The following is a 23,116-nucleotide window of genomic DNA, read 5'->3' on the forward strand; positions in this document are numbered from 1 at the left end:
GCAAATATACAATATTACATTCCAAAACATCACTTCAGCTGTTGCAGCATATCTTCATTACCGTATTGAGCACGTCCAGATCCTTCTTGTACGTTCGCTCGGTCATCAGCAGTTCCTTCGCTAGGAAATACGCCCGATCGGTGGGCCATTTCTTCTTCCTGATCTCCTCATCGATAGATCGCAACGTACCCGACCCATTGCTCACGCCGTTATTCCCTCCGGCAATCATCGTCAATGAACCACCATGCTGTGAAGTGGGCTGATCCTGGTTCTGATACTGATGATGCGAATTGTTGTTGTTGTTGTTAATGTTGTTATTAATCACATTCTCATCCACTGTGTGCAGCAGTCCGTTGCCATTGAGTGCGTTGCGAGCTCTCGCCTCCGCACTGCCCAAATCGTATGTCCCTCCGGATTCGCTGCATCGCGAGAGCGAATTATTGTTGGACCGATCGGATGGACTGCTGGGACCAAGAGTGAGCTCGTACCGGTTCGGAGACTGCACAATTTCACTGCGACGATCCAGCGAGACGTTGCCGTTGATACCGTGGTAGTCATCTGTGTGGAAGCGTAGATGGGCAGATGGTGCGATGGTGATGGGAAAACCGAAAATAAAGCGAATAAAAAAATAAAGGTAAATTATATAAAACTGAGAAAATAAAACCTGTTGCTAATAATAAATAACGCTCATGCAATGATTAAATAAAAATACATTTTGAAAACCAACGATTAATGTAAATGCTATAATAACGAGACACAAATATAATTTCATGAAAATAAATTCAAAAGAGTTATTAATAATACAAGAAAGTTTTCTTCAAAAGTTATTTGGCTTTCGAACCATTTCCTCAAAATGGTCGAGTAGCGATTTGTTTCGTTTTGTTGCTTCAAATACACCGTGATCAGTAGATGGTTACAAATTTTTTAAGCGAGGAATCCATGGTGTCTTGGAATCAGCTCTCCTCGTCCGAAAACTATACCCTTCTGTGTTCTCTTCTTCTAGCTCGCACAGCAAATGCCGTTCAAGCCTGATTCGTAATAGGAGTACCGGCAAGTTTCTTCGTATTTTTTACAAAAATTAATGCTTTATTCTGCAAAAATCATTACAAATTTAATATTCAAAGTATTGCCCATCCCTAGTCACAACTTTTTCCAATCTTTCTGGCAAATCACGGATCTCTTTACGGAAATAATCGGTCGGTTTGTCGGCTAACCTCGAATCGATCCAATTTTTGACTTCATCAAAATTGGAAAAGTGCTGCTCAATCAGGCCATGTTGCATCGATCTAAAATGGTGGTAATCGGACGGAATAGAGGAATGTTTGGAGAATACGGCGGGTGGGATAGAACTTCCCATTTTAGCGTTTCCAAGTATGTCTTGACCGGTTTCGCGATATGCGGGCGAGCATTGTCTTGCTGCAAAATAACTTTATCATGTCTTTGCTCGTATTGTGGCCGTTTTTCCTTCAGTGCACGGCTTAAACGCATCAATTGTCATCGGTAGAGGTCCCCCGTAATGGTTTCATTCGGTTTTAGCAGCTCATAGTACACCACGCCCAGCTGGTCCCACCAAATAGACAGAATAACCTTCTGGCCGTAAATATTCCGCGCGGCCGTCGATGTTGATCGCCTGGGTATCCATACGTTGTCCGACGTTTAGGTTTGTCTTAATGGACCCACTTTTCATCGCCAGTAACGATTCGATGCAGAAAAAAAAACCTTTCTTTTATGCCGTTGGAGCAGTTGTTCGTACGTGAAAAAACGGCGTTTGACGTCTCGTGGCTTCGATTTATACGGTACCCAATGTCATCTTTCGGATCATTCCCATTGCTTTTCAACGATCGGATATGGTTTGCTGAGCTTCTCCAAGTGTATCTGCAAGTTCTTGTTGCGTTTGTGACGGATCTTGATCGAGTAAAGGCTCCAATTCTTCATCTTCAAACTTTTTTGGCGGTCCGGAACGTTCTTCGTTTTCCAAGTCAAAATTACCACTTTTAAACCGTGCAAACTACGTCTGACACGTTCGCTCAGTTAGAGCATGGTCACCATAAACTTCCACCAAAATGCGATGACTTTCCGCAGCTTTTTTCTTCATATTGAAGTAATGAAGTAACACTCCCCGCAAAAACACTCTCGTTGGTACGAAATTCGACATATTCGAAGTGGCAAAAAAACTATGTTGTTTACGCTTCAACTTTTTGACATATACTTACCGGTACACCTAATGCTTTTGACGAAGATGTGAAGTATTTTAATCTCAGAAAGACTAATAATTTTGTGTAAGGCATGCTTCTATGATTTATTTTCATAAAACATGCGGATACAAAACAATAGTTGCAGAGCGTCGCGAAGATGCGTCAAGATGCGGAGGTATGATCGAATGGGACTAACAGTGAATCCTCTAGACGTCAATGATAATCTACAGGTTTGGGCCGGTTCGTTCAGCTTGCGTTCCTCGTGGTTTTTGTATTTCACTGAGATAAATAAATCGAGTCTGTTACGATTGCACGGACATCGTAAGATGCTCGAGCGCAAGATGAACTACAACAATACACAGTGCTTGAGAAGCTTGAGTGCTTCGAGACAGACAATGTACGGGTGATGTTCGGGTTGGTGGAAAGTGAGCAAAAGTAGAATACAACCATTATTATTCAGCAGTCGAGAGTCGGAAACGGAAACGAAACTTTCGTTGAATATTCAGCGAATCAGTTAACGGAAGGCTACAAGTGTTGCCGAACAAGAAAACAACTCAATTGAAGTCTCAAACTACAAACGGTGACCAGAGAATCAAGGTGACCGGAAACGCGATGAATGTGTCTTGATAGACAATGAAACTTATAATTCTACAGTTTCAAATTTGTTTTTGCGGAGAAGCTCGAGAAAAAAATCAAGATCTGTCAAGATCTCTGTCCTGTGTTTTTGTGACGAATGAAACTATTAATCCGGATGTATTCAACTTACCCTTTATTGGATCTCATGATGGCTCAGTTACGTTTTGGCCAGATCTAGCCAGCTGACATTACAGAAAGGATGTGCTACAATGGTACAACGACATTGGATCTGAATGCGCCCAATCCATCAAATTGTCCCCAGTCTTGTTCATCGATAAGTATCGGGGGATAATGAAGCGGGAGCAGTCACCAGTGACATTGGTCAGGAGAAGAATTGGTGCAACCAGCTGGCAGATCGTGACCGAAGAGGGCGAATCACCCCATAGGAGAATCAGAGAATTTCTTCGAATTATCGAAGAATGATCTGTTTCAGTTTTTCATAAAATATAAATGTTCTTATTTTTGGTCCATCCTTAGAAAATGAAATAATGGTTAGAATATACATACGTTCGAAAGTGCCCCAGTTTTTTAATAATCTAAGCTCTACATCGGCAGTTTTACAACGAAGAATAATGACTTTCAACAAAGATAAGAATCGTTAACAATAGCCTTTCTCGGGCCTCTCTCTTCAACAACAACCGTTGCTAGCCTTAGAGGCGAATGAACTGAAAAGTTTAAAGCCTCTTTAATTCAACATCATCATCTTACCGAGCTCGAATTTTATGTGCTGCGATTGCATATATTTAAGCGTTTCTGAAATGTTTTCCAATGAAAAATATCAGGGACACAAACCAAAACAAAATAATTCTTTGAAGGTATGCAACAAGCAAACCAAGCAGCTCGAAAAACTCTGACAGTTGCACCGATAGCTATCACTTGGTCAATACTATCGACTTGCTCGGAGCAGTTTTGCTAATGGTCACCATCGAATGACTATTTACGGAGACGTATGTGCTGTGTTAATAATGAACATCATAAAATCAACAGTCAAACGACCGTTGAACCAAAAATGGCATATGACATTTCCACTTTTTTTTCATCTTATTCATTAGATATTCATCGTCCCGTAATTAAAGAACAGTGCACCCGTGGCCGAGTGGTTAGCGTCTCACATTATCATGCCGGGTGTTCGGGTTCGATTCCCGTTCTGGTCGGGGGATTTTTCGTCAAAGAAATTTCATTCGACTTGCACGGTGGTCACGCGTATTCTAGAGCTTGCCCCTCGGAATACATTCTAGGCGTGTTATTTGGCTTAAGAAATCTCAACTATGTGTTAATAAATGACGCTAATTAATGCATAAGTTGAGACGGCAAAAGTTCCACAGGGAACGTTAACGCCATTCAGGAGGAGGAATGTTCACGGGAAACGCTCACCGCTTAAAACGTTCATTCAACACATTCGGATTTGATAGGGGAGAGTTTGACGGCTGCTTTGATATAAGCAATGCGTCTAAATACCATTCATCGTGTATGCATGTATGAGTGGTGAGTGAGGAGGTGGATGTATGTGTGCAGTTACACTTGAATGCATAATAAAGAGTGAAAAAGAATACATACCACTGCAGTTTTAATGTCAAATGACATTTAATGACATTAAATCACAATGTGTCATGCTACTACCCATTCACGAATATATAACCTAACATGCATGGATGACTCAGATACCTGACCGAATGACAGTATTCACTTTTGTTGCCCCAAATGAATATACGCAGCGAGGAATGAAGCCTGTTGATCAGGGCTTTCTTCTTCTTGAATGGCGTTAACGTTCCTTTGTGGAACTTTTGCCGTCTCAACGTGTGCATTAACTAGCGTCATTTATCATTAAAGTTAAAGTTATTAATACTTGGTTGAGATTTCTTAAGCCATATAACACGCCTTGAATGTATTCCGAGGGGCAAGCTTTTGAATACGCGTGACCACAGTGCAAGTCGAAGGAAATTTATTTGACGAAAAATCCCCCGGTCAGAACGGGAATCATCGTCATCTATACGATACGACGTTTGCTGAGAATTCGAAGTGTTTAATAATGGACGACGAAACATACGTAGAATTCAACTATAAAGGCCCATTTATACGTTGCAAGTAGCTGACTTGACAGCGAGCAGCTACTGACCCGGTGAACTCGCCTGACAATTGGTTGACTCGCCTTGTCCGTTCACACGGTGTGAGCTGCTGACGAGAAACTGATACTACAGCACGAGTTTATCAGGGATGCCAGAAGATTTTTCAAATATCCATCAAATAGTCAGAAACAGCAATCAGGTCCGAATTTGTGAGATGATTGATCCGAAATCGACTTCTCTATCGGCAGTTTTCGTCTCAGGTTTTCAGTTGGATTTACGATTACACAATTTTATCGCGAAACACATGCTGACCGTGTTTAAAAATACTTTGTGTTGAATTTCTTTGAACTGAAGGTACTATCCGAAAAAATCAGAAAGAAAAAAAAGGATTCGGACCAGGAATTGGATGCAAAGAAAAGGAGCAACAAATATAACATTGAAGGAACTCTACGATGATGATCCCGGAGAGTACAGAGCAGTGTTAAGAATAATACCAGAACAAGCGGAAACACTGTTGGATTTAATTGCTCCAAAAATACAACGCCAAGATACACTCATGAGGGATGCTATACCTGCAACAGTGAAATTAGAAATGACATTGATGTAATTATCTTCTGGAATATCGTTCAGATTAATGTCGATATTTTTTAGAATCTCGAAAGCATCCATAGCTAAAATAATTCAGAAAGTATGTGATATAGCATCACATACATAGCAATGGGAGTCTAAAATTTTTATCTAATTTTATTTATTTCGCCTTGACAGCAGCTTCGCGTACCAATTTATGAAATGAAAATGATAGTAGTTTCACAGGTGGAATAAATACGCGTCAAAAATAAAAAAATTAATGGAAATGGACTTTTTCAAATCGAATATATGTATTCTTTTTCTTGGAACAACACTTTTTTTTTGCAAATGGTGAGTGAATTTTGAATGAAGATTGTGTCTGATAATGGTTTTATATTTAGATTTCCAAGAAAACTATCTCAAAAAAAAAGCATGCCACGCCAGCGTGCAAAACAAAATAACTCCGGTTCCGTTCAGAAACTATGAAGGTTTTATTTGTTTTTCCAATATTTTTCAAGTCTGTTCATAGCTTCGCATATTTTTGAATATCTTCAAAATGAAGACATTTCTTTACATTTGGCATCCCTGATTCGTTCGCTAAATGCTGTTTTTGACGTTTTGAGGGATGCGAGTGCGAGTAAAACCAAAAAACTTTGAAGTAGCTCGCACGCCGGATGAATAGGCATGATGTGTTCACACGGTGTGAGTAGCTGCACTGCAGTAACTGACTAGACCGACTCGTATGCTTACTCGCACCGTATAAACTAGGCTTAAGTCTTTGCCACAGTGTTATACTGTACGAGAAGGGCAATTATTAGAGTAGTCTGAAACATCCATTCAAGACGGATGGCTGACAGATTTCGGGAAGGCCTGTTGATTTACTATTCGGGACATCGAAGCAAGTAGCAAGTAGTTTCACAAAAGAAATGGATTTTATTTTGATTATTGTAAGCGTTAAATGTAAAAATAATGTTCAGCAGAGCTAATTAGGTTGAAATACATAAATTATCAACATTAGAAACATCATCTTTCATCTGTAGAAAATGACGCTTTCTCTTCGACGGGAAAAATAAACACATCTTAAGGGACAAAATTATCAATGAAAATCAAATTATCCATATCAAATGAATATTCTAAGCAAAAGTGTAACGAATTTTGTCCAAGTGGTAAAAAATCGTGAGCGAAAACAGTGTCTAGTAATGATTTTTTTCGCGTTTTTTTAGGAGCCGTTTTTGGGAGAAAATGCAACCTGTAATGTATTTGTGGGCTTGGTAAATATTGTTAATTTCGCTGCCGGATTAAGTCGTTTGTTCGTCAAGGGTAATTTTACATACTTGGTGGATATGGAGATTTCAAGCACGGTTGATTATCAACGGCTCAATCTCCATCCTGAGCCGTTGAAGCTATTCGAGGTACCGATTTCAACCGTTTTCGATGAAAATCCAATATCTTAATTTATAATCAGGACAGTTAGGTTCAGCGTTATGATCATATTTTTCACTATCACTAACAAAAGCTATTTCCTTATTGTTAGGGCAATTCGTCCAACTATTGAGTTACACTTTTCAAAAGTTCTGGTGGAAAAAATTAGTTTTGAGTTTTTTTTAGTAATAATTATATACGGATCCGGACTATGCCAACACATTTCAAAATAATTTTCATTCAATGTTTGAAAATTAACAACTGCCTTTGAGCATGCTAATCTCAATGAAGGTATTTTTATTCGATTCTGTATTGTGTGTCAACGAAATGAATAAACGGTTCCTGAAATGAAAACTACTTTACTGCGTAGTACATTCTCGTAAACAGCTACTGTCAAAATTTCAGCCGAATCGGACTGCCCTTTAGTTTTGTTTTGACCGTGTGTGGAAGCGGGCGTGTCCGCAGATTTTAGAAAAGTGGAAAAAAATGAAAATTCCGCCGTCGCCACGGCCAAATTGATCGAATTGCACTACGAACTGCTGCCCCATCCATCGTATTCTACAGCATTGGCCCCGTGCGCCTTTTTTTTTTGTTTCCAAACAAGAAAAATCACTCGCCGGGTAGACATTTGAGTCGAATGAGGAGGTGATCGCCGCCACGGAGGCCTACTTTGCAGACCTCGAGAAAACTTATTTTTCAGATGGATTGAAGAAGTTGGAGCATCGCTGGGTCAAGTGTATCGAGCTGAAAGAAGACTATGTTGAGAAATAAATCACCACTTTTCCAATTTTTTTTGTAGGTTAAGTACTTATCGGACTGCCTTCGTTAATCCATAAAAGTTACGAAAACGTGACTTTTTTAGCGAACTTCGATAGCTTTTTGGTTTTAAAATGTTCGATGACCTTGATGAGTATGAGGATGAGTTGGTTACATCATCCATTACCACACAGTAATGTGCGCTACACATACAACGTCCCGTCACCGTTCCTTCAACTATTCTCTTGAACTTATTTTGCCGTCGGCGAATTTGGCGTTGCTGGTGTAGGGATAGTGGGGGCAAATTAGTTATAGAGGGCAAAGTGGTCACCTGCTTGTTTGGTAGTATGTTCCATGTGAATGTTCCATATCAAATCGCGCGGGAGAATTGCCTAGTATGTTTTTACTGAAACCACTGAAGATGTGATCAATGTGGTTAGATTTGGTCAAAAAGGTTAGGCGTGAAACACGTCAGTTTGAAGATATATTCAAGCTAACCACCGGATCCATGTTAACGATCAACAGTCAATCGCTCTCGGAACGTTTAAGAACGCTACTGCGTATTTTTGAACGCTAGCATGATGCAACCTAGACGGATTTTCAACGCTTTTTGGCAGAATTTTCTCACATACTTGTTGTTGCTTTGATTCCATTTTAGAATTATTCACTAATGCCAATAAAATATACATTGAATTTTCATGATTGGTTTTGGTCACCAAAATATATGGATCAACATCAAAGATGCAGTTAGTTTCCTGTGACTAAGTTTTGCTGTGCACATACCTTAATGGATAAGTTGCTTCCGAAAGTTTCATGTTTATGTTTGCTCCCAAATCTTTTCAATTTCGTTTCAATCGAACAAGAACAAAACATCACGCGGGTTATAAAGACAGATATGAACATCAAGAAATTAGCCAAAATTGCGTTTGATAAACTATATCATGCGTAACTTTACCACAAAAGTTAGACTTGAGCAAAATCCGATTTTTTAGCGTTACGGAATTTGTGCCTTATGTAGATTAGTAGCTCCATGACCGAATACATGAACGTAACTACAGAGCTTCCCTGTTTTTTTTCTAGACTAGTCCGTCAATACCGAACCATTTTCGCCGTGAATAAGTTTTGTTTTTTCTAATATCGTAGCTTGTTATGCTAAGACACGTTAATAAAGCAGTCTATAATGAGAATGAACTTATTATTTGAGTCTAATAACTGTACTAGCGCAGTCGTACGACGTCTGCTTCATACGGAACGATAATAAAATAAGTTTATATCAAAACTAAACAATAACTAACTAACCTATAGTATAAAGCATAATCTAAACATTTTAATTAAAAACAATTAACTCTCAAGTCAAAAAAAGTTCTATGAATCCTATGCATGCTGATGGAATGGAGCCTCACTTTAATCAGTGCGTACCTTAGGAATGTTCAACGATTTTTGAATAAGTCTATGAGTTGGAAGGAAGGTGGAAGCTTTGCGCTGAAAGTATAGTCGACAGGGTTCCCTGAACTATGCTTTCGTCACATCAAATTGATTTACAAACAAACGCGAGCCGAGCGCCAATTGAAACACAAGTGGGTTTAAATTTTTCGAAATGCTTTAAAGATTCCAAACTTGCTATTTATTCTACCAGTAATGGGTTATGTTGTTTTTCGCATAGTAAATCGCTCATGAATGCTGACTGCTTCCTATTGACTAGCTAAATAATAAGGTTTACCTTCCTCGTACCTTGCCTCCTTTCTTGTGGATCACTTCTCCTCACTTCCCTCTATCGTTCTAGCGCATGGTATATTATTCATTATAATCTCTTCGGGGTCAGTGGTCAGTGACCAGGGGTCTCTGGATTTCGATTAAGTCTGAGTTGGTTCTAGTTAGAGGAGGGTGAGTTTGGCGTCATTAGTTCTACTTGCTGTCTTGTTACTGTAGAATTTGAATGAATTGAATTGATGATGCGATTGGATTTGTAAGATTCCCTTTTTTTGGTTTATGGCATTTATACTCTTCTAATATTTCTATGTTCGCTTCTATATCCATATCTTATTGTGGCTTATCTCTCAACTTGGCCTTAATACTCTGAAAAATTATCATATTTTATGTTATACTTTCCAATAAAGCGAAACTTTTGCTCACAGTAAACAACGTTGTTATAATAAACTATACCATTCTGAGAATATTACCTTATCGTTATTGTTATTAGTACTTTTTTAATCGTAATCACTCGAATAAATTATTACGACAATTGAAAATTCGTCATCAAAACAAACGGTCATCAGGTTAACACTAATAATTCATTACATCTCATTCTTATTAAATATATGGTCACGTTACTTAAACCCACCAAACAGATTGTATAAATTCATAGGTACACATGGAAAAATGGAACCTCGTTGAACGGAATCCCGTTTCAGGTATTACAATAACGGTCTTGGTTAGAAATTTTTGACACATTTTTATCAGTTCCTTCGGAACAATCAATAACGAACATAAAAGTTTGTTTCGATCCGTTATCTTGGTATAAATTGTAATATTAGTTAGGGGGAATAGAGGGGTTACAGTTTATTCAACAGCAATCTCATATAGACACCACTGGGTACTCTTTCAACTTCTTATGCCGGCTGTTGATGATTATACTCGTTTCGATACCTACACCTTGCCATTCATTAACTATCGCTCATATAAATGCACAGTTTTTCCGTATAATATCTAAAATCGTTTCTCTAAATGCTGTTTCCAGTATTAATGGTAATAATATGCTTAGTGAGAGTATAACAATTGTTCTGCATGCACGTTTTTGGTTGGTATATTTACCTACATTCTAAAATTCCCGTACGTTACGGGGTAATTGGGAAAGGGAATTAAAGATGTGTTGAGTTTGAATCGGAAGAACTCAGTTTTCAATAAATTTGGCACTATGTATTTATATGGTAAAGAAATTTTCTGGGGGGAACCAAATAAATGTTCTCTTCCGGAAATGGGCAAATGGTAAACCTTACTGTTCCTATCTTTAAAGGGTTTATTCGTTATAGTTACTTCTTACATGTGACTTTCTATTAATATATAATGTTAAACTTTGATTAGACTGAAGTAACAGTTATAATATATATTCATATTGTTTTGTATTTAAAATCTTCAACCCATCTAACGGTTTCTTTGCGTAGTTTAGCAGTTTTTAAAATGGTTCGTTTCTCTTTTTCTTCATTTCTCCCTCTCACTCTGTGATGACACTCGATGGCGCTTAGTATAAAATCTCACTAATAGATGACGTTCGGTGTTTCGTTACTCAGCTTTGACTGCAACAGTATCTTTGCGTTGTTTGTTTTCATCCGTCATCCGTTTGTTTTGGTATCGATTGCCCCTATCAGTCTTTTCATACTTCAACAACCCGACCCGGTGTGTGTCCGCCTGCGTCTAGATTGCATTATCTTCCACCTCTTCTTCCTCGCCCAACTCTTCTTCGTCCAGTCCTTCGCCTTCGATGAATATCGGAGGTGGCAGCGCCTTCAAGTCAAACCCGATGCTCTCTTCCTCTTGCTTTCCACTGTCTCCGTGTTCGATCTGTACGTACCGCTGGCGGTCGTGTTCCATCCGCCTGGCGTACGAGCAGGTGGCGGATGACGATTCGTTCTCGTAGTCTGATAGGAAATCCGGATAAGGTATCTCGACGTTCTTCTGATAGCGAGCGCCACCACCCATCGCGTGATGATGGTATGCGGCGGCAAAGCTATCTTCACTCGAGTAGCACACATCATCCGAAAGACCGGCTTTGGTCTCCGAACAGCTGCCACTTTCGGGCGTGTATTGAACTCCCAGATATTCCGCTTCACCGCCGTCATCGCGCTGTTTGACCTGACGCTTACGCTGTCTTGCCGGCTTCACCGGAGGCGAAGGAGTGTCCGATTTGTACAGATTCGGATTCGTGATGTGGCCCAAACGATCGTACCGTGGGAAACCCATCTCGTCCACGTTTTCCATCATATCCAAACTTTCGAATTTGTTGGAATACGATGCGCTTGGGTACACACCACCACCGTTCTTGAACTCTCGATCGCTCTCCACGCGGAACGTTTCGTCCTCGTAATCCTCCGGCAGTTGTTCCAACTCCTCCTCGAAATCGGGATAGCGATGGTACTGCTGTTGATCGAGGATATCCGAGCTACCCGACTCCATCTCTGGGAAGTACCCCTCCGAGCACTCGGAACTTTCCTGATGCTCCAGGGGTTTGTTATCAAGTCGACTCTTCTTCAGCGGAACCGTCCTTTTTTTGCGGTAGCCCCTGGATCGAAGCTTTGGGTCTTGCTGTCTAAAATCCAACGAACTGTCGGTATCATTTCCACTGGGCGGGCTTTTTGGGACCAAACAGCGAGGAATCGACGTTTTGCGGGGTGGTTTCTGAACCGGGGGCTGTTGACAAGGCTGGATGGGGGGTGATTCGGAACTTAAACTGCTCGAGTAATACGGTGAGCAACGGATCAACTTCTCCGGCCGGGGAAACATTGGCGAAGAGTTGTCCGTACTGGCTGTCGCTTCGCTGCTGTGTGTGGTGGTGGTTGACGAACTACCCAGATTTTCCTCCACAATCTTGTTGAGATCCGAGGAGACCAGATGCTCGTGGAACGATTGACTGTGGCGCATTTTGGAAGATTTATACTCGCGGATTTGTGATTTCGAGAGTGTTTTGTCGTCGTAGCTGTGATGCTTGGCTAATGGTTTTTCCACCATAGGGACCGAACTACCGGAGGGAAGCGAATCTCCGCGCGGTGGTTTGCTCGGATGTGACGAGGAAATAGACTCCTGGCTCTGGTAACGTTCGGATGATCTATCGTGCTTCTCGGATATTGTTTCGGATTCGGAAATGTCTTGACTGACGTAACGTTGGGACATCATCTCCAGTGTTCGTCGCTTGTTTATGACTGGTTGTTCTGGTTCGGGATCGTTCAGAGGCTCTCCTCTAGGAATAGGCGATCGCGCGAGAGGTTGCTGTTGGATTGGGGGAGGTTGTGGGGCAGCACGTTTGGGAGATTTCACAATCATGTCGACTATTTTGGGAGGGAGTCGTTGAGGCTGTTCAACTTTTGGCGTTTTGGGAATTAAATCTGGAGGAGGTGGCTTCAATTCTACTTCGGAAGAAACAGTAACTGCCGGAGTTACCTGCTTGGAAACGGGCTTCGCGTGCACAGCAGGTATGTTCGATTTATCATCCACGATAGGCTTCTTCACCACTTTCGGCGGTTTCAAAGGAATATACTCAAAAGTCGTCCTAGTCATCGGTCGATCGCTTTTACATTCGATGTGCTTCAGGGCATCTGCCTGTGCTATCAGCGTATTGCTGCTACTTGTCGACCACTCCGTGATGGTCTGTGCCATTTCCGTGAGCGTCAGCGTCGTGTCATCGCTCTTCGTCCCGGAGGAGAACTTATCCGTATCGGAGTTGCTGAACGGCTCGTATCTAATCGCATCCGAGATGTTCTCAAGCGAGAATCGCTTGTTGTTGTTGCTGCTAGACAGACTTCCACTCTTCTCCTCCAAACTCTCGGTGGATTTGTGAATGGAACTCACACTGCTCTTGGTGTGATTAGATTTCTCGCTTTTGGCATTACCCGAATGGTTGGACACAGCCGACAGGCTGTCCGATCCGGACAGGTTCGCGTACTGTCTCACCGTGTTGGTACCGGTTGACCACTCGGAGATGCTAAGACCAATCGATGTATCCTCCGAATGTGAACTGTGAGTACAACGCTTCTGCTGCAAGCCCATCTTAACGGTTCCGTCCAGATCGGTTCCAAAAGAGCTAGTTTCCTCCTCGGAATGGCTACTGTGGCTACACTTTTTACACGATTCGTTGCTCAATCTGCGTGGCTCTAGATTTCTACGTACCGTATCTTCCATGTAGGTTCCGCAGGATGTGGATAGCATGTCATCGATCGATGTATCGGAATTGTTCGAACTTCGGGAGAATTTCGTTGGAAAGGTGAAATCGGATGGGGGCTTACTATCGTCGAGGGATATATCAATCTTCACGGTACCCGGAATGAATACATCGTCGTTCATGAAGAAATCTTCGTCGGTTATTGGGCTGAGGTTTTGGGGTGATTTCGTTGGTTGTGATATTATAACTCGATCCGGGCTTGGTTCTTTTCCGATGCCCTGATTCGAGAATGATTTCTGGCTAGAACACACATCGAACGTCGTTCGTAGACAGCTTGCGGGCCCCAATGTACTGCTAAGACAAGTGGCGTTTTCATAGCCTTCGTAGGCTGTTTTTTCAGTCGTGGCGGACATTAGATAGGCAGTATTTTCGTACGGGAGAACCACCGACAGAGAAGGTGAAGCGGTCGCACTCGACTTTGTCGATGCGCTACTAGTCAAGCTGTAATCACGCCTGGGAGGTTCGGGTATTTCATCGGGTACTTCAGCGTAGTCCGGGTCCGAATCATCATCACCTGTAGGTTCAGTGAAAGACTCCAGCATTACCTGGGTCGGATGCTGGGCTTCGCTGACTCGGAAGGTCTGTACATTCTCCACTATCGGGATGTCCAACATGCTAGACGGAGGCGTTGGCCAGTTCTCCGATTCTTGGGAATGACCCGTAACAGCAGATCCTGCCCATTGCGGTTTAGGGTACGGTTTGTCGGGGTGAGGCGGAATAAAACTGGGATCATACTTTTCGACAGGTGTGTTATCGTATGGGATCTCTGGCAGTGGCCAATCTTCCGAGTCTTGACTACCACCAGCGGACATACCTTGCAAATTAGGTTTCTCTTCGTCCTTGTGCCCAGCAGTGCTGGCGACGTTGGAAACCGTAAAGCGACCATTTTTCACAACGTTGTTTTGATAAATCTCGGAAAGTCGTTCAGCAGCCGCCGAGTCACAGGGTATATCGGGCATTTCGGCTGATGTCCGACGATCGGCATCCGAAATATACGCTTGGTTTGAGTTTGAATGCAGATCGGAGCTGAAGCTCGCCTGATGCTCGCTTGAAATCGCCGATTCATCGTGTACACTCAAATCTTCGAAGCTGGATTTCTCCGCTTCCATTTCTTCGGCGCTTGATTTTTCCGAGTTTGTGCTTCGCTCGGAGATTCTCGATAGCGTTCTACCGATACCGAATCCCGATCCATAACCAAGAATATCAACCGGATTCATGGCGATACCTAGTGCGGAAGTCATCTCCGGGTACCCAAAGGTGGCTGGGAAGTCGTTCAATTCATCTTGGAAATCAGAATCGCTTTCCTTCTGCTCGTCCGGTGAAGATTCTTTCTGCTCCGTTGCCGTCACCCGCTGAAGCTCGATTGTTTCGGTAGCGATATCGAAGCTTTCATAGCTCTCCTGGTCTGGAGGAAGCCAGCCCTCTTCAACACTCGAACTTCCGGAACTCTCGATAGGGAAGGGCCTCCACGTCGATAAGGCTTCCTTCTGTACCAAATCACCCTTTCGCTGGGCAGCCCCAAGTGAACCTGAACTACTTTCAGTCTCAAACGATCCCAGAGATCCCTTCGATTCTAAGCTTGACTTGGATTCCAGAGAGCTACGATCATCATTTGCGCTTAACAATTTCAATGTTCCAGACTTCAACTCTGCGGTCGTCTGCTGCTGCTGCTTCTCGTTTGGCAGAGCGGTCCTGCACACCTTCTTGTGCATAAGCGTTGCTCGCACTGGTTTCACAACCCGTGGCCGCTGAGTGGCTCCATTATCGGAGCTTGATTCACTTTCATCACGTTGGAGAATTCTTGAAATGCGATCCTCAACTGTATCCACATCCAGCTCCGATCCCGATCCCAAATCAACGGGACACTGCTTCTCAAGGGTTGGTGAGGCTTTCTTCACAGGTGTCTTAACTTCTTCGACCTCCTCCATTCGCAGCATGGCTTCTCTTAGTTCGTTACATTTCAAGTGATCCAGTGAATCCATATCCTGCGAGATTCCCAGCGGTCGAGCGATTGAACAACTCAGGCTAGATTCTTCGTCCAAAGATCCTTTGCCGCGAGAGGTGCTCGAGTCTTGTCGCACCGGACTAGTTTCATTCTCCCTGCTAGATCCGGTATCAGAGCTCCGGGAACGTTCAATGGATAATCGTAGAAAATCACCTCTACGCTGGGAAGCCTCTTTGGGTTCTGTTGTCTTTTCAAGACTTTTCGATTCTTCTGCTGGGGGAGATTTGGTCACTTGCTTCTTCTCAGGAATTTGTGGAAGCGGTCGGTCGAATGGTTTTGTGTCAGTAACTGCTTTACTTGTCTTCGTTGGAATCACTGTAGTGTCCGAGGTGGATATCTCAGATTCTGGCATAGCGATATCCTTGATGTCATCGAAGGTTGTCTGAGTTTCAATTCTTCGAGTTTCTTCCTCCTCTTGCATCTCTTGCTGGCCTGTTCCGTCCGTTCCCGTGTATTCTTCGCTAGCAATCGTCACCCAAGATGTAGTCTCATCACTTCGGCTCCGCTCCAAGCTGAGCTTACCCATAATTTCCTTCTTTTCCTGGCGTGCCTTAGCTTGCGCACACTCCAGGTCCTCTAGGTCCTCCTCAATGGATGGTTCCTCATACTCAATCGTAGGGACACGACAGGGAAGATAACATTCCTTTTGCTCCACCGGTTTCATCTCACTAACTTCCGTCAACGACTCGTCGCTACCTGTTTTCAATGGTTTCGGTTCTTCATTGTCTGTCAAAGTACTCGTCGATTCGAAAATTCGCTCCTCGGACTTTCTTTTCAGCAAATCCAACGTCCGGCGTTCGGAAATAATATCCTGCATGTCGATCTCTCCCGTGAACTCGTCTGGTTGGGATTGTGACCGTCTTTCAATGGCAGGAGTCTTGTCCTTCCCGTCAAGGTTTGCATCCAAACTTTTCCCCTTGTCAAATCTCGAACGATCTTCCACCATCTTGCTATCGCCTTCAGGAGCACCCTTTTCCCTCACATAATCCGCTTCCGATGGGTCTACCTTCGAGCGATGAACATCTACCTTCACTACCTCTTCTTTTCTGATATTAATGTTACCATCGGAATCCGGAGAAGTACTTTCTACGTAGTTATCGATGTAATTTTGGTCGAGACTGCGTGTTTTATACTCAATATCCAGATACTGTGGTTCGGACTTTTTCTCCAAGCTCTTGGATTTGCCCTCTATTTTCTTATGAACCACCGAGCCCTCGATCTTCTGCTTCAACTCTTGGCTCTTGGACAGCTTCGCGGGAGATTTCAACACCATGCTACTGTCGTCAGTATTGCCATACTCGGAACGGTCCGAATGATCGTCGAACGATTTGCTACGATCATCGAAACTACGGCTGGCTTTATCCAGCTTCTCCACACTCTTTTGATCCTCAAAGCTGCGACTAATCTTCGTCAAACCACAGTCCAGTTTTCGGGGCGCTTTAGCGATGAAAACCGAGTCCTCGGGTTTCGATTTGAACTCCGCGTCAATAATGATCTTATCGCCTTCTGTTTTCACCGATATTTTATCTTCGGGAGCCGGGAACTGTGGCAACTGATCCTTAACCGGAGATAACAGGTTGATAGTTTGCTTCATAGCCGATTCGTACAGTTTCTGCTGACGTTCCTTTCGACGGGCCCGCTCCAATTCAGTTTCCTCCACAGACTTCTTCTCTCTACTACCCAGCCGTTTCAGCTCCATTTTCTCCAACGATTTTGACTTTTCCTTACCGTTTCCTTTCTTACTAAGTGCTTCTTGGCTCTTGGTACGAAGAATGTCATTCGCAGCGCTCTTTTTTACCTCGTCGGAAGCTCTCCTCTTCGGCTGAGGGATCTTCTCCGAACCCTTGGGACTAGTCGATTTACACTTCTGTTTGACAGCCGTCGCCCCACCCGTTGGAGTTTGTGTACCGCTGTCAGTTTTCTGACGTGCCTTCCCAGTACTCTCCACACTGCTGGCCCGACTGATAGCGGGTGACGTCTTAATTGAACTGTTACCCGAGCTGAAAGGTTCAAATTTGTATTTTGGAATCTCCAAAATCAACTGATCGCCACTCTTGAGTTTAGTCTTTGTCTTACGTTTCTCCTTGATCTTCACCCCTTGCAGCTCAATTTTCTCGATGTACTTCAAGCGATCCAACAGTTCCAACTCGTCGTCTTCTATCCGCACCGTCTTCACCTCTTCATCATCGATGGTGGATGTTTTCCTGGACGCCTTCGGGTCGGTAACGACAATCGCATCTGCACACGAATGTATCGATTCGTCTTGTTCCTCCTCGATGATTTTCTGTTTCTTCTGGAGAGGTTTCACCTCCAGAACCTCGCCTTCCTCCTCTTCATAACCCACAGTGTCATCTTTGGAGGAAAATGCATTCATCGGTGGGAGCTTGTGAAGCGAAATCACAGGAGTGTCTAGGCTCTTCGCCCGTCGTCCGGATGTTGGTGACTCCTGGGTGGCTCTCTGGCGTTGCAGCGATGCAAACGCCGATCCTTCACTCAGGTTCAAGCGAGCATGAGCGAACAAAATTGGAGCGTGACCCTTCGATCGCATCACGATCGAGGAATCGATCATTTCCTCGATCAGTTTCGTTCTTGAGGGAGATAGCTTCGATTCTATTTTACCGGGCGCTCCCAGGAAATCTTCTTTGAACTTCTTCACGACATCCTTTCTTTGGTTCTTCGCAGACCCGAAATTACTTTCGCTGTCGGTTCGATGCACCTCGATTGATTCGATGATTGGTGAAGGGATTTTCTCCGCCATGTGATACCCCTTCGTAGATTCCTCCTTCTTCGCTTCATCCTCCGAGCTCGGAATCGAAAATGATCGCTCGGAGATTCTCCTCAACTCCGTGCTGGTCATTTGATGGGTGTTCAGATTGGAGCCCGTATTGTAGCGACTCTCCAGCTCAGCTAGTTTTCTACACTGCGGCGGAGACCCCTCGATCTCTGTCGAACTCATGGTCTGTCCGCGAGCCCACGCATTGGAGGCCATCTTGCTCGATTCGTGCTTCAGAATCGGTTCCATTTCCTTGCGGGACTGAGGTGGTGAAAATTCCAGCTTCGTTGGCATTGCTTCCGCTGAACCAAACACGTCATCAGAATCGAGGCTTTCATCGTCGGACGAGAAGGACGTGATTCGAGTTTTCGCGTTCCTCTTCCCCTTACCGGTTTTTGTCTTTACCGGAGCCATACGAGGCTTCACCACACGCTTCGGCACAATAAGTTCGGTGTTCTTCTTCTCAATCTGATACGGAAGCTCGACTGGCTTCGGTTCAAACTTCTTATGCTGGTTGCTATCGGTGCGAGAACTCGTTGCCGAATCGCTCTCGATTTGGCTAAGCTTGTTGTTCAACTGCTCCAGCATCAGGGGATCCATTTTCTTCGTTATGTCTCGCTTCGGACTGGTGATCTGAATGGTTTGCGAAGACTTGTCGACTTCCAGCGTAACCGGGTCAACCTTGGAAAGATCGATGTTCTGGGTGAAGAGGAATCCCTGACCATTGTCTGCCGGTTCGAGTTCGTAGTCGTCCTTCACTCGCAGAGTGTTCTCTTTCTGTGTCGCCATATCTCGCGTTTCTATTTTCGGAGATTTGGGGGATTTAGGAGATTTCGGACTTTTCGGGGATTTGGGACTCTTCGGTTTCGGGTAGCGATGCTGCTTTTCGAGCCCAGGTGACGGAGCGGTCCCGTTCATGATGTGACGCTTGTGCAGTACGTAGGGGATGTCGTCCTTCAAAACTTTATGCGTTCGCCAGTCGTACTCCTTGAAGAAGCTCTTCGGTACTTCGAACCCATTCCGTGGCAATTCAACAGCCGGGATGTTCATGTCGTACGTTTGCGGGATTTCAAAGTGGCTGCCATGTGTTTTGCACAGTGGCGGAGCGCTTGGAATTTGCTTGTACATGTACTCCTCTTCGCTCGAGTCTGCCGGAGTCAGATCGATGGATTTTTGATGCATCAACGTGTGGCGTCGAGAGTTGGGTCCGAGACGCGGCCGATTTGCCAATGAGTTGGGATCGGATTTAGTGCGCTCAACGGTAGCGTGGGTATACGTTAGTACCCCAGGGATTGGGGTATCGAGGATCAGCTTTGGATTGTACTCTTCGAAGTGTGTTTTCGCCATTAGTTCTTCTTTGCGGGTCTGCTTGGGCAAAGCGTGGGGTGATTCGATCTTCTGTTTGTCAAATTCTGACAACAGCTCGGGTGTGAGAGGATATTCGGGACTTTTCGTTTTCGTCTCCACCAAAATAGCAGTCGTTGGCGTGTCATCGTTCATGCTGCTGGTGAGCGATTCAATTTTCTCCTTGTCAAAGCTGAAAATATTTTCACTGTCAGACTTTTTGCGGAAGGCTCGCGTACGATCGACCCGCTGGGCATCACATGGAATGGCGGTTGGCAGTCCTTCGATCTCTTCTGGCCAAATGTGCGTCGTCTTCGGAGGCTGCTTATCGATTGGTTTTGGCATCGCCTGAGGCATTATCGGTTCCGGGGATTTGTACGATGGGTAGCTTCGAGCGTTACGGTCCAACTCAACGTTCTGCAGCGAGATGGAGGTGACATGCGACGTTGACTTGACCGGTGGTTTCGTTTGAGCACTGGGAAATGTTGACGAGTAAATTTGGTTGTCGTAGAAGCTGGAGTTTGAACTTTTATTGGTTGGAATTCCGATCTCGCTCGCGATATGCTCATGGGAGCGAACCTTCGGCCGAGAGTAGATTTCATCGGATTCCATGTCCTCCAGTTCGATCGGTTGCTCACTGGCGTCATAGTAATCGCTCTTGGAATCTTGACTGGAGTTCCGCGAACTGCTATCAAATCGTTTACTGAGATATTTCGCCTTCTTACTGGTCGTTGTTGGCATTTCATAGTTTTTCGTCAACAGAATATCCATCCCGAAAGAGTCCCTAGAGTCTTGGCTAGATGTGCGCGAGTTGAAGCCAGATCCAGATTTGCTTTTGAGTGTCTCTCGGGACTTCTTATTGCTGTCCGTGTGGTAGACGCTATCCTTCGACTTTTTACTCGAGTCACTGCTCTTCGACAGCTTGGACTCATAGTAATCACTTCTAGACTCCGGACTGGAAGTTCTTGAACCCATCGCTTTCTTGATTTTTTTGTAGAAACTACCATCCGACTTCACGCATAGCTTCTCGCGGGGAAGGTCCCTCGGATCTTCCATGAGGAAGATGTCGTCCAGATCATCGATGTCCGCAGTACTCTTAGATTTACTCTCCAGACTGGAACGGTACTTTGCAAAGCGTGAGATGTGATGCAGTTGGTGCTCCGAGACGCTCTCATCGTCCGTCGGAATATAGTTCCCGGAGTCAAGCGAGCAGGATCGTGTGTGAGACTCTTTGACCTTGTAGTATATATCATCGTCGGATTTCTCCAACAGCTCGTAGCTGTCGTGCGAGATGTCATCTTGGGAGCCGTATTCAAAGTTCGCATAGTGATTGCCATTGTGGCGTTTGTAACTGTTGTGATCTATCGTGTTGTAAGTCGTCCCGGGATAGCTGGACGAGTAAACTTTACCGTCGACAGCCAGAAATTCCTGGCTCACATCCATGGAGTGATTTTTCTGAACGTACATCGAGTGTCGTGAATCATCGTACCGTGTAACCGGACTATCGATTCGATCAGAAGTGAGAAACTCACGCTCGAGCATGGAAAAATCTGGTCTGCCACCGCGACCTACCGTATCGTAGCCATAATCGTACAGCTCCTTACACGAGGTACTTCTCTGCCAGACTTCTCTCCCAACGCCATCTGCACCTCTCTGATAGCCACCGATGTATTCGTCTTCATAGTCATCCTGCTCGTCATATCCACTCTTGTATTGGACCGTCGAGTAGATGTTTGCGTTCGACAACTCGTACTCCAATCTCTCGGAGGATGTTTTCCTGCTGTTCATCCCGTCATCGGAGTTCTTCAGCAGTGTCGAATAATGGAGATAGTCATTTGTGACTTTGGACGAACTGGGAAGATTGTTGAGTGAGTGGTGACCGATGAACGGATGTTCACCGCCACCACCACTATACGAGGAGTCCAACGAGTCGATTTTGGACAGTTCCGAATTGCGGGGCAACGAGTGGGAAGTTCTCGGGTGTACAGGGGGTGGATGTGACGAGGAGTAGCGTTCGTCATCGTCGGTGAGTCCGTTCTTGTGCGTTATGGTGGTGGCTAGCGAGTGGGAATTTGGTGAATGGGAATAGTGCGGCTGGCTGTGACTGAAGTAATCCGACGTGTCGGAGTAACGATTGGCCCCGTAGTACTCCTCGAAATGGGTTGAAGATCTTGAAAATAGTTCACCACTGGCGGAATTCAGCTGGCCAGCACTAGCGGCGCCTACATTACTTACATTTATATTGGTATGGCTATTGTAATTTCTAATACTATCGTCTATGAATTCGTCACTAAAATGTTTAACAGCGTGGTGAATCGCACTGGCTTGAATTAGCTGAGATTGTTGTTGTTGTTGTTGTTGTTGTTGTTGTTGCGACTGCGGATTTAGTTGTTGTTTATTGGTTTTGCTCTTACGATTCACCGTTGCGTAAAGATCGTCACTGCCGACGGTATTGTTTTTAACATTGTTAACAAGATTGTTGAATGTGGCTGGAATGGATCCGCCAGTCATGGCCTTAATTTGAGTGGCCGTAGCATAGCGGATGTCGATCTCGTCTTCGTCGTCATCCTCATCTACGTACGTCTGGCGGATAGCATTCTCATCTATTACCTCATCCATGATCTCTTCATCGTCCTCTCCGGCACTAGCATTCTCAGCCTCTACAGCAACAGCGGCCGCCGAAGCCATAGCTCCGGAGGAAGCTTGCGCGGCCCGCTGGTTGTGGTGGTAGAGATCGCTAATGTCCGAATAGATAATGTTATCGACAATATCGTCCGACAGATTGGTTCCGGTGCTGATCGACTTAGACATCGAATAGGTACTCGTATTGCTATAACGGGCTAGTGTGGCATTGTGGGATTGATAACTGCTGGCCGCCGATTGGACCAGCATTTGATGTGGCTGGATTGCCGAAGAGCGTCTGGTGCGAATGTCCACTGGGGATAAAACACTCTCCCGGCTGGTGGAGGAGACCGTTGTCTCCCCCATAGAACTGCTGCGATCCCCCTGCTGGCCCAGCGGCCCGGCTGAGGCCCGACGCTGCTGCTGCTGCGTGGCATATTTGGGGTTGCGATGAATGTAACTGGGGGACATAGTGGCATAGAGGCGGTGGCTCAGATCTGCAACGGAGTCCACACGGGGATCATCGGCGAATACACAAGAGAAGACACAACAACAATACAGTATGGATAATTTGTATCACTCCAACACATTACAAAACTTTTTATACGAACCGAAAATTTACACTGTGTGAATCAACTCATAATTTGGTCGTGTTGATGGTGAGTTGACGAACATAACTTTGGTTTAAACTCGAAAATTTGATCTGCTGTACAGCTGGGTGTACAAACCAAGGATAAACATGAATCGTGTGAAAATAAAACACTTCCGAAACAACGAAATACAAAATCTCCAGCGAAAACT

General features: G+C 44.3%; 1 protein-coding gene across 6 annotated transcripts in view; it reads right to left on the minus strand.

The window, feature by feature from the left end:
• The window catches only part of LOC129779948 (FERM, ARHGEF and pleckstrin domain-containing protein 1), a 163,922-nt gene that overhangs the window by 2,219 nt on the left and 138,587 nt on the right, over nucleotides 1–23,116 (minus strand). For 3 of the 6 annotated variants that reach the window (XM_055787737.1, XM_055787738.1, XM_055787739.1), the window contains one exon: nucleotides 514–22,812. In XM_055787737.1, coding sequence (XP_055643712.1) covers nucleotides 11,054–22,812 — 11,759 coding nt within the window. In that variant the 3' untranslated portion in view covers nucleotides 514–11,053. Of the gene's footprint in view, nucleotides 1–61; nucleotides 22,813–23,116 lie in introns of those variants that run through there. The other 3 variants (XM_055787740.1, XM_055787742.1, XM_055787741.1) reach the window with 3 other exon arrangements.

This window comes from Toxorhynchites rutilus, chromosome 3, assembly GCF_029784135.1.
Source record: "Toxorhynchites rutilus septentrionalis strain SRP chromosome 3, ASM2978413v1, whole genome shotgun sequence".
Taxonomy (NCBI): Eukaryota; Metazoa; Arthropoda; class Insecta; order Diptera; family Culicidae; genus Toxorhynchites; species Toxorhynchites rutilus.